General features: G+C 38.0%; 1 protein-coding gene across 1 annotated transcript in view; it reads left to right on the forward strand.

The window, feature by feature from the left end:
• The first annotated feature begins 2,203 nt into the window (after window positions 1-2,203).
• The window catches only part of LOC140951213 (neural cell adhesion molecule 2-like), a 20,476-nt gene continuing 5,943 nt past the window's right edge, over window positions 2,204-16,736 (forward strand). Inside the window, exons 1-6 of the mRNA XM_073400441.1 lie at window positions 2,204-2,442; window positions 5,826-6,095; window positions 9,640-9,909; window positions 12,093-12,395; window positions 14,362-14,501; window positions 15,604-15,748. Coding sequence (XP_073256542.1) covers window positions 2,382-2,442; window positions 5,826-6,095; window positions 9,640-9,909; window positions 12,093-12,395; window positions 14,362-14,501; window positions 15,604-15,748 — 1,189 coding nt within the window. The 5' untranslated portion in view covers window positions 2,204-2,381. The remainder of the gene's footprint in view (window positions 2,443-5,825; window positions 6,096-9,639; window positions 9,910-12,092; window positions 12,396-14,361; window positions 14,502-15,603; window positions 15,749-16,736) is intronic.

Here is a 16,736-nt window from a genome sequence, read left to right on the forward strand (position 1 = left end):
AGGACCGGTGCGCGCGTGGTGGAGGATCGAGGTCCTCTCTCCTCAGCAATTTTCGCGCGTGCGGGGAGTGGAATGCAAATTTCGTGATGTTGACGTTTCAAACATTTCGCATTCCTTTCTCGTCAACGAGATGCTCAAGACTGGGAGGTCACTTTTGTTTCTTAAGAAAACACAAGCAAAGAAAACACAGCGAATCCTGAATAATACTGTTTGGTTTCCGCTTGTTCAGGAAGCAAGATCAAGTTTGTTGTACTATCATCACATGATCATGACCTCCAAGCACGGCCGAGCTCGATTTAACCTGCAAGGATGCCCACCGGGCTACGGTTCAAGTGTGAATTTGAAACAAAAAGGCACGTTCTTGCGTTTTGCCCTCACACGTGTAAAAGGGACTGGAAATCCTACGCAGCCCCTCCCGCCCGGAAGGTGTATCCTAGCCCTGAAACAGATTTTACCGACCAGGGTATGATGAGGGAGGTTTGGGATTCGAAGCTTGAGGTCGCGGAAATGTTTTTGGGTTGGGTTTTCAGTGTTTGCATTGAAAACATAGGTTTTTCGGTTTCGATGTCTGTTTCGGTTTGCAGTTTTATGTTTTTAGCACTTGGTTTTCAGTAGTCGCTAAAATTAAAAGCGGTTTTCGGAAATTAGTGATTTTTTGAACCGTTTTTTGGTTTCTTTGTAGACGGCACATCCCCGGCCTTTTGAACGGCGCATATCTTTACAAACGTTTTATTTTTTTTATACAAATGGTTTCCCCGTTCTAGAAATACACCAATACTTCTTTAGATGTTTATTTCTGTGGCTGACTAGTGTTATGGATTCTCCGTAACCGTTTTATTTTAAAACCACGGGAGCTAAACTGGTGGTCCACCGCCCATTAAAAAATTCCACACCTACGATTTGCGTCACTACGCGTGACAAATCGTGTAGTCTTCATTTCTCCAGGCTGAGACCAGTCGTCGTTGATCTTCATGTTCCGAACAGCGGCTTTTAATGGAATCTATCGGAATAGAAACGAAAAAGTGTAGCCCCGTGTTCAACCCTATATTTTCTGAGATCGTCGAGTGCGTGTATGAAAATAAAAACCGCGAGAGTATTTTATTGTCCGTAAACTGGGGAAAAAACACTAAAAGGTCTGTGGACAGGCTAGGGCCATTGCGCCATTCTATTTTAAGGAGTTTGCTTCCGGGAAAGAAAGATTAGGGGTTCTCGGATTATGACAAAGCTTCAAGAGCTGCTAGAGCTGCTAGAGCTTCAAGCACAGGATGAGATTCACTTTAGCATAATCTGTTGTACTACTGTCATGTGCTGCGCCGCTTTAACTTGAAGATGATTTTTTCCTGAGCTAAACTTGGCAACTCTTAAAAACTTTGGATCTGAACCCCTTTATTCAGAGAGGTTGCTGGCAGGCCATGATCATTGGCATACATCGAAGTCATGGTTACTTCAGTTCCTGTCTAGCACATTCACATCGCTTTACCCAGGCATCAAAGACTGAGGTATACGTAGCAAATAAACATGACCGCCAACGAATGCCGCAGAACGTAGGAAGCCAGAAAGCTTAAAATAACCTGCAAAGCGGACACGAAAGAGAAAAGTGTCATTAAGATTTTCGTCCGTCCATTTTAGGAGCAAACAGCACCAGCCAAGCATAATTTGAAGAAGAATACCTTAGTTACAACCTAGCTTAGAAGTTGGCCCGACATACTCCAGTACTGGCCCCTGACTACTCGGTGGGCTACTCGGGACGTTTAGAGGCACGCGAATATAAGGCACTCCCGCTTAACTTTACGAAACGCGTGCAAAAAATTTCAAGAAGGATTTAGAAAAAAAAACATCTACAGTCCAGCACCTTGAAAAGTATTCAATAAAATGTTTATTCTCAACATACTCTTTGAACCCGATAATTAGTCATGTTTTTCCAGCATTTTGAATTTTGACATCTTCTTTTTTCGGGTTAAATATTTGCTTTCTAGCCCACCACGAGAGCTAAGCACATAAAATGAATTGAACGTCTTAAGAGAAGGGTAATTATTTCACGATTGTAAATGTTAACTTTCACATGTTAGTTTATCATTTGGGCGCGATTAAAAATGACGCGGGAAACGTTTGAAGCGGTCTTTTGTCAAACCTTTTCAAAATTTGACAGGCATCAAACAGAAAACCATTGTGTCATCGTTTTAAACATAAACACATGGCAAGCGCGTAATGCAAGACATTTGCGGTGTTGAGTTACAAGACTCACTTCAGTTTGCTTTCGTATTTCTTCGGTGCCACTTAGTTACTGAGGTCCTTGTAACTCTTAAAGATTTGAGGCAGTTTATTACATTTATTCCGCTGTGTGAAGAAACAGTACAGGTTTCTACGGGGAAGGAACAATCATGGGTCCTCCAGTTTTGTTGGTAGCAGCTTTTGTGACGTTTCTTTGCGGGCATCAAGCGAGTAAGTTCTTGCATTTTTTACATCGAATTGTTTCTGCTTGTGCGATCGAAACGTCAAAGAAGTCCCCAAATATCATGTAACTTTTTAGATTATCTCAAAGCACTCTAGTTTGTTTTTAAGATTTTAAAATGGAGCATATAAGTTTGGAAGGCTTTGAGAAGTGAGTACAGGGCGGGATATACTGTCTTGACTGGTTAGTATGTTTAGTTAAAAGAATTTCAGTGACATATTGACTCGACAAAGATCTCGATTTTATTACAAGCCATTTTGGTTGTTTTATCAAATTATTAGGAATCTATATTTTGGCAATTAGCAGGAGTTTCTTCGCCGTAGTTAAATTTGTCCGTGAACGCCCTTTAGTCATGGCGCGCGCGGGGAAAAAAATTAAAATGGTGTGTTTTTGAAATGAATGTTTTGAATGGAAACAACTGGAAGCTATTTCCTCAAACAAGACCTCACAGAAGAGCGTACAAATCTCTCTTCTTTGATAATCGCAATCCTTGTAAAGGTTTGATTCATAACGCAAAAAATTAGCAAGGAAATCAAGGTAATCACTAAAGAAGAGTACTGAAAGTGCTTTTGGCGTTCAGTTGTTTCTCTCTAGTCTTACGTTTCTGGTGATTTAAGACTGGATTTTACTTTAATATTTTCTGTAGCCTTGATAAATTTTGGTTCATTCTTTGTAACAACCTAAAAATGCGCAAATTTTCCACCAACCTCACAAGAATTCTGTAACAGGAAACATTTTCATGCTGAAAATATTCAACACCAAATATTGAAATTTTTTGGGCTTTGTCATTGTTAGATCCGTGTGTTCACAATGGTGAGATCGAATTCGGGATATTTCGTTTGTTTTTAGTGGCTGCGAGCTATACGATGAGTTAATTTTAATGTGGAAAGGGTATATCTCATGAAGTACGCAAGTCTCAACCTGGCTCGCGCGATAAGTCTGAAGTAGCAACTACAAATTTTGTTGTGTTTTCGAAACCGCAACCCGAGGCTTGATGTTCCTATTTGAACTGAAAATAAGCCATCTTAAAACCAAATATGAAAGAAATGCTTACACTTTTCTTATTGATAGTCACTTCCTTTTCGGCTGACGAAATGACTTAATAATTATTTTAGTCAACCGATCTGGTAACACTGAACGATTTACATTATATAAAAGCTCCCCGTTTTAACATTAGTATTTTATCTTTGACTATTTACTTTTTAATTTACTTCATTTTGGGGCTTCTTCATTTAAATATTTACTTTCGGGGCTTTTAGTTTTTCAAAAACTACGTGACCAAGAAAACAAGACTTGTTTTTCTTTTCCTTGGACCTAATTCATTTAATTGCTCATGTCTCTCATAGCCGGAATATTTTGTTTCCAAAACAAATTGTTAATGTAACCCTCTCGCTCCCGAAGAAAAAGAAAACACAAGAAAAATCTTACTCTTTTAAATGAAGTCTGCAACAGTTTCACTGTAATGGTTTAAACACCCCAAGATTTCATCCACTGATTCAAAACTCAATGTAAGAAGGGTTACGTCGCGAAAGTTTTATAACCCGAGTTTTCAGGTCTCTATATCTTTTCTTGTAACTGAGAAAAATATTGTTTAGTTTTCTCGTGATCGTGCACCGCCATTATCAGTTATAGATAAGCTGCAATGATCTGCTACGTTTGGCTTTGAGGAAATAGTTAATTCATGATTAATCGTTTTAAGCTTCTCCACCCAAAGTTCAACTATTTACTTCTGCATAATTGCACGAATTACACTTTTGTAAGTCACGTTCACAAATAGTTTCTTTCGATTTGTTGTCATCCCACGATTTTTGTTAATGATTAGCTTTCCAGTGAAATTCGACAAGTTGTTTTCAGTCCGGAATTTATAGAATTTAGCATTCACGCCATGCAGCAGACAGCTTTGAAAAATGGTAAACGTTAAGACTTTGTGTGGATAAAACTGTGTCATTGTTGATAGGAGTTATAGGGGGATGATGTAGGTAAGAGATGTTTCTGTTCTTTCAGAGAAATTTAAAATTGAGCCAGCTGGATTTATACATGGGACCTTTTCTTTAATTTTCACATCGTTTTGGAGACTGACAAAATACTAGCTACACATACAGCCCACCCATTCTATAAAGGAGGGTTAGCAAAGCATACTTTGTGGGGTTTACTGTGAACACAAACAAATTAAAGTTCTTTTGTTACCTCTGTTTTAAAATATTATAAACTCACACCTAACTTTCTTGCCATAATTAAACTCTTTAAATAATGCTGGGCAATGTTGAGTGAATTGACGAGTAGGAGTAAAACTCCAATTTGAATAAAAAAGGATCTCAATAATGCAACCAAGTATGGTCCTTAAGTAATTTTTTGTTGTTCTTAAATTGGAGTCTTGTAATAAAAGAGTACCTATTATTCTAGAATGATTTTACCAAAATTTTTATTTATTTTGAGGGTTTAGACATGCCTTGTTGTGGTTAGTTTTGTTGCTCTCAGCTTCTTTACTATGGTAGTTTCAATCCAACATATACAATCTTGTTTGTTACCATTTTATCCACTTCAGGGCCATGATTTTCTGTTTAAGGGTAGGTTCACGTTAAGTGCATGCTCATTAATTAAATTACTTTTTTCCAATTTATTATTAATTCTATCGGTTAATAATCCCACTCACATGTATCTCAGTGATCTCAGAGTGTATTTCAAAGTAGAAGTGTATTTCAGAGTAACCTGAAGTAGGATGGAGGAGTACTAAAATCACAGAAAAAATTAGTGGATTGTGCCAACACAACCAACATTGAATTTATTGTTGACCTGTAGGTTTTTATTCCATGGTTGATTAATTTACAGCTATTTGCACATAAGTTTTGATCAAGGGACTGCCAGGGGAGTGTGCAGATTGGTTCTTTAACAACATCATTATGACATGATCATATTGCAATTGCTTGCATAGACGATACAGCATGTCCCAGCAGAAAAAGAGCATTTTAATAAATGAGCATGCACTAAACCATGAACCTGTCCCTATAAAGGGTCTAAAAATTTATGTTCATTTTCTGTCTGGATATTTTGCTAATCTGGGCCGATTTGTTCAAAAGGTGGAGAACACTATCCACCAGATTAATCTCTATCCAAAGGAAAACACACCAGGTGGCCCATGGTGTCTAACTTTTGCTCTTGGGCAACTAGAAAATCTTAGTTTTTTCATACAAATCATATGCTGGCCACACTGGATTTTACAGTTTCATAGCACTGAGCCTCCTCCAATTTTCCTGGGAGCACAGCCTTGTATTTGCTGGGAAATGATCTATCCAGTGGATAGCACTATCTAATGTTTGAACAACCGGGGCCAGAAATTTTTAGTAAAATTAATGTTTTTTCTTTGGTGTTTAAGGGGCAGGCTTAAGTGTCTCGCCACCGTCTCTGCGTCCCAGTCTTGGAGAAACAACGTCATCTACATGTATGGTCAGTGGAAGGGAGACATTTCGAGGCTGGTTCAAAGACAACAAGCGCATCTCTAAATTGACGTCTGCTTCAGTACATGTTACATCAAATGGAAATGACCATACTCTGAATTTAGTTGATGTGAAGGTGAATTTTGGGGGCAAGTATGAATGTCGTGGTAACTTGAATCAGCCAGCTACGCTGACAGTAGAAATTGGTGGTAAGTACTGCTGAGTATGTTTGCATACATAGAGGATATTACTTCGCCATGCGGAGATACGAAATTGCTTGATAAGTCTATGAATGATGGGTGTACCATAGTCAGGGCAGATGTCACCAAGATTTCTCATGGCTGAGTTATATGCAGTTAGTAGGTGGAGATAATTCTTTTACAGTGGGGAATATATATTCATCCCCAGGCAAGGAATAAGCCCTCTCACCTCTGACATCTGCAGCTCATTCCTAGTTAGTCAATAACACTTAAAGAATGTTACTCCACTTTTTACAGATGTTATACTACTACATGAGAAATTTCTGCAATTTGATTGGCTTAGAGCAGTGGTATTTCAGCTTAATTGAAATACCTACATGTGAAAATTACAAACCTTTTGCAGGTGGTACTAGTATAAACAAATAGTAGCATGATTTGTACGTGATATTTGGCATAAATACCACTAGTGATATTTCAAAATTGTCTGAAATTTCACTGGCCTAACGGCTCGTGAAATTATGTGTAACAATTTCGAAATATTGCTTGTGATACTTATGCCAAATATCACTACAAATCATGCTATTACCTATACTAATTATTTGATGGATGATGAATGTTGCTGTTTTTTAACACACACTATTGCATGTTTTCTTTCCTTTTTTGTGTGTGATGTGATAAGTTACTGTAATAAATAAATAAATAAATAAATAAATGAAGAATAACAGGAATCAATTCAACTATGTCTGATTTAGGAAACCAGGGCTGTTACTAACCCATTAAGCCCCAAGATCCACAAACAAATTCTCCAGACTGATCTCCATACATTTCTTTTAAGAATAGTTGAGGGAATTAGGTTTTAAATCCAAACGTTCTCCCTTTGGTAATCAATTTAGTAATTCTCATAACCTTTACTCTTGATGATCTGCTGATGTTTTTAGGAGAAAATTGATGTTGGTCATTCCTGGGTTGAGTTCCAGGTCAGGGCTCAAAGTTTAAATTTGAGTTTGGGAGCACTTGTGCTACCAGATGTAAAATTTTAGGAGACTGCCGAAGTTTTAGGCACACAGCTGAAAATTTCAGGAGCACAGTTTATAATGTGAGCATGAGAATCTATTTCAAAAGAAAAAGTAAAAAGCTTATTAACAGTGCCATGTTTATTTGTCATCTTCAGTTTGTTACTTTTACTTCAGTCCCGTGATTGATAAAACACAGCCGATTTGCTACGCAGTAATACTGTTGTGATTTTTAATACTAATTTCTCTTTTTGACAGTACTAGTTAGTACAGCTGTGACTAAAGAAAACTTACACTTGAAAAAAAATTCAAAACTGATAACAACGAGTGTGTCGAACGAGAATGAAAGTTAATCTTTAATGAATTTGTTAAATGCGCAATGACTTACATGTACCTGGGATATGACTTAAAAACTTTCTTACCTGGAAAAGAAAGGCTCTTAATCCGCACTGTTTTGTTTTGTTTTGATTGACCTTAAAACTGATCGTTCCACATGATCGTCCATTGCGCAAAAAGCATGTGTTTCATTCGTAGCATATATTTGCATGTGTCAGCGGTATTTATTACAAAACAGAAGAGTCTGGAATGGAGTAAAACATCGAAACGAAAAAGAACATTCGAGTTTGTGGAATCCATTGGGAGAAAAGACCAATTAAACATACACGGTCTTATCTGGTTCGAGTTCGTAAGTATAGTCGGAAGTCAGTTGCACTGTGCTTTGGGTTTTATGGCGCACAGGTGCGATTACACATGAATTTTTAGGCGCACAACCAAAAATCCAGTCGCATATGCGACCAGTTAGTCGTTAACTTTGAGCCGTGCAGGTGGTACTCTGGATTTCAAGTGAGGGGAATGATTGAAGGATTTTTTTGGGTTTGAAATCTTCGATTGTGGGATTTTTGTGGGTAGAAAATTTTGGCAGGTAGTTTTCTCAGTGGCTTGACTTTAGCAGGGATTTTTCTGGAGCATTGAAAATAACCTGAAGATTCGTGGTAGTACCCGTGTATCCTGGCCAAGTAGTTCTGTGAATAAACTACAACCAGACTTGTTTTGAAAAACTTTATTTTTTGTGTTAAATCATTTAATGCTTTCTCGAAATTTTCAAGGCTCAGAAATTTGGCTTGGGATTTTTTGGTGGTTAATTTTTGGTCCAGGGATTTTTGTTATTTTGGAAGCCTAGGGATTTTTTGGAGTTTCCATTTTCCCCCCCATTTGATCATCCCTGTCACTTAAAATCCGGATTACCCCCCTGGGCATTAAATTTTAAAGCAGCTGTAAAAAAAGAAAGAAAACAGAAAAGAAAAAATTCACCGGTAACATCTCTTAAAAATTGTACAGTGTCAGTCTTAGTTTCCGCTTTGATCACCTGTAACATCAATTGTGCTCATTTCATTTGGTTTATTCAGATTTAAAATGTCATTTGCTCACTACCCACAAATAGCAAAGGGTAGTCTAGGTGGGCAGTGTCTATACAAAACAAAATACACACTCCAAATGGTATTTTAAAAAATTGACAAGTCAACAAAAGTAACCCGGCATATTTATTCGGCTATAAGCTGATCTGGGTTATAAGCCGAGACCCTAAACTTTAAACTTGTAGAATCAACATAACCAAGAACGAACGATAAATCCAAAACACCCGGCTATAAGCCGAGACCATTCGTTACAAGGCTTTCAACTGTTGTAAAACTTAACAATTTCCAAAAAAAATGGGATCTTCTCTAGGAAAACATAAAATTGTTGTTTGGGTTTTTTGCTGCTATCAACCTTTCCTCATGTCTTCATCGCATTATGCTTGAAATGATCACATAAATTGCCTTTCAATCAAAACAAACTACATCAGTTAGCGTCGCGTTCGTGCTTGCTTAGTAATCAGGCAAATGTTTCGAAGCACAAGTTTGACCAAACATGGCGGATTTTTTACACATTCCTTGACATCTTTCATTGCTTTCCACCTTCCCTGGTTGTAAAAGGCTTACGAATGTGAGATTTTAGTTGTGAGACCTGTTTTTGTCAGATATTTTGACTATTTGGGACTGAATTTCTGTGCTAATAGCTAACTTAACATTCAGATTCGTAGTTAAGCGATCGATTCCAGTGCTATTTGCTTGGCTCATAAGCGAATACATCCCCATTTAGTAGAGGTTCAAAGTAGTGAAAAAACTTTTTGTCAAAGACTCTTGGCTATAAGCTGAGACCCCCTCTTGGGCTCAAATTTCACTGAACTGTAGCTTTAATTTGTGTAAAAATTGCTTGGCTTATAGCGGAATATGATAGTTAAGCTTATATAAGTTGCACAAAAGGTAAAAAACTTCTTTAAGGTCTGTGTGTTGTCTTTACCCATATTTCTTCAAATTTGAAGTATTCCTGCGGAGCTCAGAACTGCATGACCAGCATAGTCCAGCACGGACACATATCACCTAGCTCAGCTGTAACAGGTTTGTTAGGGTTCACAGCTCATCGTATGACAGCTCTGGGAGGTGTCCATTCTATTATTAACAGAGTATGAACTGTATAATATTGTTTCCTTACAATTGCAGCTGATGTTTCAAAAGTGAAAGCACTCCAGTTCGTTAAAATTGGTACAACAGACAAGATTGTTTTAGCCGTGAGTGGCTATCCCAAACCTACAATTGAATGGAAGAAGGGAGGTAAAGATCTGCAACCAAGCAGTGATCCACACTACTCCTTACAGGCAGATGGCTCTCTGAGTGTCATTAATGTGAAACCAGAAGATCAAGGAAATTACACTTATGTCATCAAGCAACCTGGTTATACGAAGGAAGGTGTAATTGAAGTTTATGCTGTAGGTGAGTAACTTCAACTCAGGAGCATAGCGTTCATATACCTATATTCCCCCGTACATGCAGCTAAAATCTGAAAAAAAAATCCTGATAGCATTTCTTGTCATTAAATCAGGATGACTGGTAAATATTTTGCCTTATCATGATTGTCAAGTTGCTGGGTAAATACAACAAGTAAGCGAGGCATCAAAAAGCTAGGGATTTCTTTTGGTTCTAGTTTTCTTCCTTTTTTCCAATGAAAGCAGCCAGGGCCACACTCATAGTACAAGTAGCTGGGGGAAACTCCAGCCCCCTGTATTTAATGCCAGCCCTGCATTATAATGGTGTCTTTGTGTTAGTATTTCCTTTATCCTTTTATTATTCCATAACCAAGAGATTGGGCTCTCTTGCAATTCTGCACATAAGCACAAGGATGATGATATCAGTGGCGTTGTAACAGTTTACTCATCTGAAGGGTACACATCTTGCTCTTTGCTCGTAACCTCCTTGATGGCGTCACTGTTTCACCATTTTTTTTAGATAAACACTGTGCCTTACCAATAATACCAGAGATTTTATTTACTCAAAAAGGAAAAAGACAGGAAATGGCATTTTCAAGACCATAAATTTAAACATTTTTTGTGGCAGTATACCCCCAGATCCTCTAATCTGGAACATCTTTGCAGTGTGCAAAGAAAGTCGTGTCCGATAGCCTGGGGCCAGTGGATTTTGCTATCAGGCTAGTAATTTTTGTTCTTAACTTGCCCCATGGGCGAGGGTTTTTTTTTTTTTTTGAAATTCAAATTACCAAAGGATTGTACTCAATCCTGCTAATCAAAAAGGGTTATGGGACTAGTTGAAATGACTTTTGGGCTAGTACATGCTAATTACAGCTTGCCCGATTGGCAGGCTGTTAAAATGACTTTCTTTGCACCCTGCCTTTGCCATTCTAACATTTCACAGGGAAGAAAAGGGCCTATCATGGGTCAAGAAAATACCCTGTACCACCCCTTGCCCAAGGTCCTAACTGGTACAGCTCCTTCCTAAGTGTAGGGGAGGATTGGGTCCCTTGGCAATCTCAGTAAACAGTACAGTCGACTCCCGATAACCCGAACCCTCACTAACTCAAATCTTGTGCTAACTTGAACCACAATCGATTTCCCCTGGATTTCCATCATACAGTCTCTGTAATTTTACCCTCCGTGATTCGAACCCTTGATAACTTGAACTCCCGCTTACTCAAACCAATTTTCGTTTCCCCTCAGGTCATTTTCTGTATAATTTTACCCTTGATATCACTCGAACCATGTTTTGAGCCCTTAAAAAGTCAGGAAAAAAGCCGTTTATGGGCGTCCAAAACATTGAAATTTGGATTTCCTATTGACGTCTTCTAGGAGTATAGTTTACTAGTGGAGACTGATGATGATTGTCACAGGCTAACATGAAGCACCTTTTCTTCTCAAAACAGTAAAACGCATGCTCTGTTTAGGCTATGTTTTGTTATATTTTGTTACGTTCTGTTTTATAATCTAGAAGTATCTTTTAATTTTCTCTTGACATTTCTACAATTAAATGTGATTAAATGTTCACTGTGCGGTAAAAACCAGGAAAAAACTGTTTTTTACCATACTCTCGGCTATTTTCTTCGAACTTTCGATAACGCGAACCTTTTTTCGATTTCCCTTGAAGGTTCGAGTTATCGGGAGTCGACTGTAGTTCTCTTTTATGGCTCTTTGGCTCTGAATATTATCAAACCGGTTTTCTTACATGTTTTTAGCAGATTTCCCAATGTGCCTCCTTAATTGACCAGTCAATGTAGTAAATGACTCCCAACTCACAAATATTTCTTGATTCACACTAACAAAGGGTTAGCTTCATCTCATCACTGAGGTAACTTTCAACTCAGTTTATAAAACCAATCTGTGTGGTTCTCAGCAATTCCTTCACTGAAGCAACACCACAGTTTCTTAAGAAATCAAGGTACTTTTCCATATATTTTACTAATACTGGGGCAAAGAAAATTGTTCGTTATACCAAGGAGTTCGTTATATAGAGGTTCATTACATTGAGGTTCCACTGTAGTCTAGATGCCCTACCGCTAAGCTGCAAGAGTCTTGTGGGAGCAAAGGCCACTAAACTAAGCTCTTGTTCTTGCTACGACTAAAATGTACATATCTACTTATTCACACATTTTGTGCTTTTTTTTGTAGAATTCCCAAAGATCACACCCTTTTCTTCTCCTCGGAAGTACCTGACTGAAGGCTACTCTGTATCGTTTGTGTGCAAGGCAAAAGGCATTCCTGCACCAAAATATACCTGGTATTTCCAAGGCAACCAAATCAATACAGTAGGAAATAATTTAATCAAGGATGGCAACCTGACAATCACAAGAGTAACATCAAGTTCAAAAGGCAAATACGAGTGCAAAGCCTACAATGAGATTAAGAAACCTGGAAAGACAGCTGTTAAGATTGGAGAAGATAATACCACTGTGGAAATTGTTGATGTTTTTGGTAAGGACAATATTATTAGGATTATAGTTGTTGTGCAAATGAAATGAAACTCATTTCCTTGCAAAATGGCTGTTAAAGTCGTCTGGTGTGAAAACAAGAGCAATAAAAGTAGGTAGGCTTAAACATTAAAAAATACACAGAGTTTTGTGAAGAAAGAGAATCACTGACTCTTCCTAGTTGTTTCTGGATAAGTGAAATGCATCACAGTTTACAGTGTCCTGTATTTATGTTAGATGCTGTTAACGTCTGAGATTTTAAAGCTGTATCTTAACAGAAGATGTTAATGTTGTCAGACATTAAATGTTTGCCCAGGTTGTTAAAGAAAATAGGAGAAATAAGTTAAGTCTTCTGCTGTCGTTTTCAAGTGAAACGAAGGAAATAAAATGCAAAACAGGCACATATATATTTAAAAGTGCAGTCATGTGTTTGGAAAAAATAGGAAGCTTCAGCAATGATAAAGGTCAGTGAAAGCAAATTTTACATTTGTACATTTTCCAGACTTTGTTGCGTTTTTCCAAAATAATTGCCAAATATTATGTCAAAGGCATAGTGTTAATTTTCCTGGGGTTGAATTCTTGGGAACCGCACCCATGTCAGAAAGAGAAAGTAAACGTCATGTCATGTGCTTATGTCCTCCATAAAATGGTACACAGGGAACTTTCATGTTGTGGCCATGCAGAATAAAAATGTGTGGTTCCAGAAAATATCCATACCCCCCCCACGGAAGACCATTGGAAATTCCGAGGGGGAGGCGGGGTTCAAGGGCACTAGTTTCCGAGGGGTAGGGGGGTTTCGTGGGAAACTACTTTTCCAAAGGGTGACGAATCACGTACAAAACACTGAAAGCAACATACGATCGATCTGAAGTGCAAAACCATACTTACTTACGTTGTTTGGAAACAGAAGTCAGTACTCCTGGCCATTGAGATAAAGTTAACATTATAAGCCTTAATGTTTCTGTTTTTCTTTGAGTTAGCTAGCGTTCCCGAAGCTAGGAACGGAGTCAAAACGATTTAAAATGGCTGTCTCAACTGGAGTCTCGTACCCAGACTTCCAGCTTTGGCTCGTTTTCGTCCTCCCAACACTTCCGTTCACTTGAGTATTGCTTTTCGCTACAAACACAATTTTAGTAGGATACATGCCTTACTGGGGAAACTCATAGAAAATGCGAAGATATGCAAGTTCCCATCATCTCAACGCGTGCGTGCAACATTTTCTTTACATTTTAGAGCCACGGACAGGAACCGGAAGTCAAATTTTCTCTTCAGAAGGCCCGGCTACCTAGCTACTGTAGTAAATCGTGACGATGTTCACGAAACCTAGTTAGTGTGTGTTAGTGAAGTTTTCGGTCCTTAGATAAGAATCAACCCAAAGAAACTGACAAAATGTTTAGACAAAGGAACCTTGTAAGTTTCTGAAACGTTCTCATCGGAGTTAGCACGAAAACGTACGTGGAACAGTCGACCTTTTAAATCAGTTTAAATTTTCAGAAATTTTGCAACCGAGATGTTTAAGCTTATAATCTTACATAAAAACAACACGGATATGATTTGCCAAATGATGGCGAAGAAGCTTAAAGTATAAGCTTAACAAAGCGTTATATTTTTATTGAAGTTAACCTTAATGTTTTTAGTGTCGTAATAAAATTCTACCGCATTTACGTAACCAACTTAGTATTCACTTTCTCTTTTTATAGGTACAAAAACCACTTTGAATTTCCGAGGGTGGTCCCCGATTAAAATTCTGGAAATTCCTGGGGGGAGGGGGGGTCATCAAAGACCCCCTGGAACAGAAAATCCTGGGGGGTGGGGGGTGCAAATCAAAATGTCTTCCGTGGGGGGGGCGGGGGTATGGATATTTTCTGGAACCACACAATACAAGAGTACCACACTTGCAAAATTGTTGTTTTGCTTTTTAAGTCTATTGTTTTTTGATGTTCTTGTCAATGTTTGGCTTTCCTTGTCAGTGGCACCGAAGATCACTTCTGATGGTACTGATCAAATCCTGAAAAAAGGGCAAAAATTTACTTTGGAGTGCGAGGCCACAGGTAGTCCGACACTAACCGTAGTCTGGAAAAGAAATGGACAAATTGACCCTCGCCAAGAGGTAATTTCTTATGTCTTTTATGTGCTATGTATATTAACAGGCAGCTTATCCATTTTTTCTCAAGAGTCATTGTGGCCAAGAAGTTAAGGCCCTGAATTTGACAGGTTCAGGTCTCAAAAAGTTAGAACCACCATGTACAGCAAAGTGAGTTGTGTATATTGTCAGTTGATGGCCTTGTTCTAGTGTTCTTCCTAAATTTTAGTTCAGCAGGTAAGGGCAGTAAGGCAAAATTATGTACCACAGAGGGGTACTTTTCCAGGGGCAGGGGGGTAGTGGAGTGCCGGACATGTCCCTGCCATTAAGAGGAAGTTTAGGAGCTACAAGTACTTCTTAACTTCTAGCAAACCTTCAGGCCATTGCAGGCAGTAAGAAGTTTTGCTTCAGGGAGTAAATTTTACCGGTTACGGTCTGATAAGGAGAACTGTGGGATCTAATGGATGGGTAAAGTATTTGTTGATGTTACTGGCCGTGGTTTAGTTAAGCTATGGTGTTATTGGCTGTGGAGATTCTAAACACAAGCACAGCATTTACATTTTAGCCTGAAAAAACAGCCAACATTTTGCCACACCACCAGCATTTATAGCAGCCAATCAGAGTTAGGGACTAATGTGAAATCTACATGATTCAATAACCCGCATGTGTGTTATCACAAAAAATAGAATTTGTTTTGCTGTGTGCAGAAGCCAGAAACAGGGACGACCAACAAGTAAAGTTGAAAATGAAATGTGCATGTACTCTGAAAGGAAAATGAAATTGCGGGGATTTTCACAAGACACTGTTTCACTGCTGACAGTAAAGAAACGACAACGATGTTGTTCAAATTGAAGCCATATTTTCACTTGATAGTTCAATAGCTTTGATAGATAAACAACTTAATGATATCGTGCAAAAAATAGCAGTGGTTAATTACTCTCATTTTCAATCAGCTATTGTTAATATTACATAACTCTTAAGCGACGCAAAATTTACTGACAGCGTTGCAAAATGTTGGATGTTTTCTCAGGCTACATGAACTGCTAAAGAAATTTTATTTATTCCTCAAGAGAGCAGGTCAATGGAAGAAACAGTCGCACTAACACAATTTCTTTATCTTATACTCTAGAAATCAGACGGAAAAAGTGTCATTGAATTCAAAAAAATTGCAGTGAATGATGGCGGAAAGTACACGTGCGAGGCAAGAAATAGAGCAGTTGACAGTAAAGGAAAAACTATTGTGGAAACCTTGGTCAGAAACATCAACATCAAATGTACGAGTTTTTAATAGTAGTGATGATGATGATGATGATAATGATGATGATCTAGATAATAGTTTTATTAATTAATGCTTCAAGTAAATAAAGATATGGTTCATACAACTTCAGACAAACAAAGGTCAAGGACTTCTCAAGGATCTTTCAAGGACAAATTACTGCAGTTTTTCAGGACTAAGATTTATTCAGTAAATTAATTGGCAATCTTTGACCTCCTTTTGAAGACCTTACTTGCTTAACCACTCAATGGAGTCATTTATGATTTTTACTTCTTCGACCATGATTGATCACATTTTATTCTACTTTCCACAACAACACTTTGCAAAATGACATGGTATATTTTGACTTGCCATATTGCATCTAAGGTACAGAAATAGCATTTGAAGTAAAGAAATAGAAAGTCCTGTTTCTCTTGGATTTCACCATACTTTTCATTCATTTTTAATCGTTTAACTTGAACTTCCCACTAGCTTGAACTGAATGTCCTTTCCTTTGATCAAAATTTCACTTACCCCAATAACTCGAATTCTGGTTCTTGTAACCCCACTCAGATGCCATCCCTTTAGCTCACCTTGTTGTATAATCAGTAAAAACACTAAAACTAATGCTAAAGTAATTTAATTTTAATTTTAGCATCGAACAGATGAAGTTTAATCATTAAAATGCATGGTCATGTCACCATTTTTGATTATTAACAAGGCAAAATGGATTATTCAATTGATCCTGATAAGTCGAACCCCCAGTAACTCGAACTGTTTTATGCTTGCCCTTAGAGTTTTAGTTCCTGGGGTTCTACTGCAGGGTGCAAAGAAAGTCAGTTTTACAGCCTGCCATTTGGGCGAGCTGTAGCTAGTATGTACTAGCCCACTGACAAGTCATTTCAACTAGCCCCCAAACCCTTTTTGATTAGCAGGATTGATTACAATCCTTTGTAATTTGAATTTCCCCCAAAAAACAGCACTTGCCCGTCAGGCAAGTTAAGAAC

Source organism: Porites lutea, chromosome 10, assembly GCF_958299795.1.
Source record: "Porites lutea chromosome 10, jaPorLute2.1, whole genome shotgun sequence".
Taxonomy (NCBI): Eukaryota; Metazoa; Cnidaria; class Anthozoa; order Scleractinia; family Poritidae; genus Porites; species Porites lutea.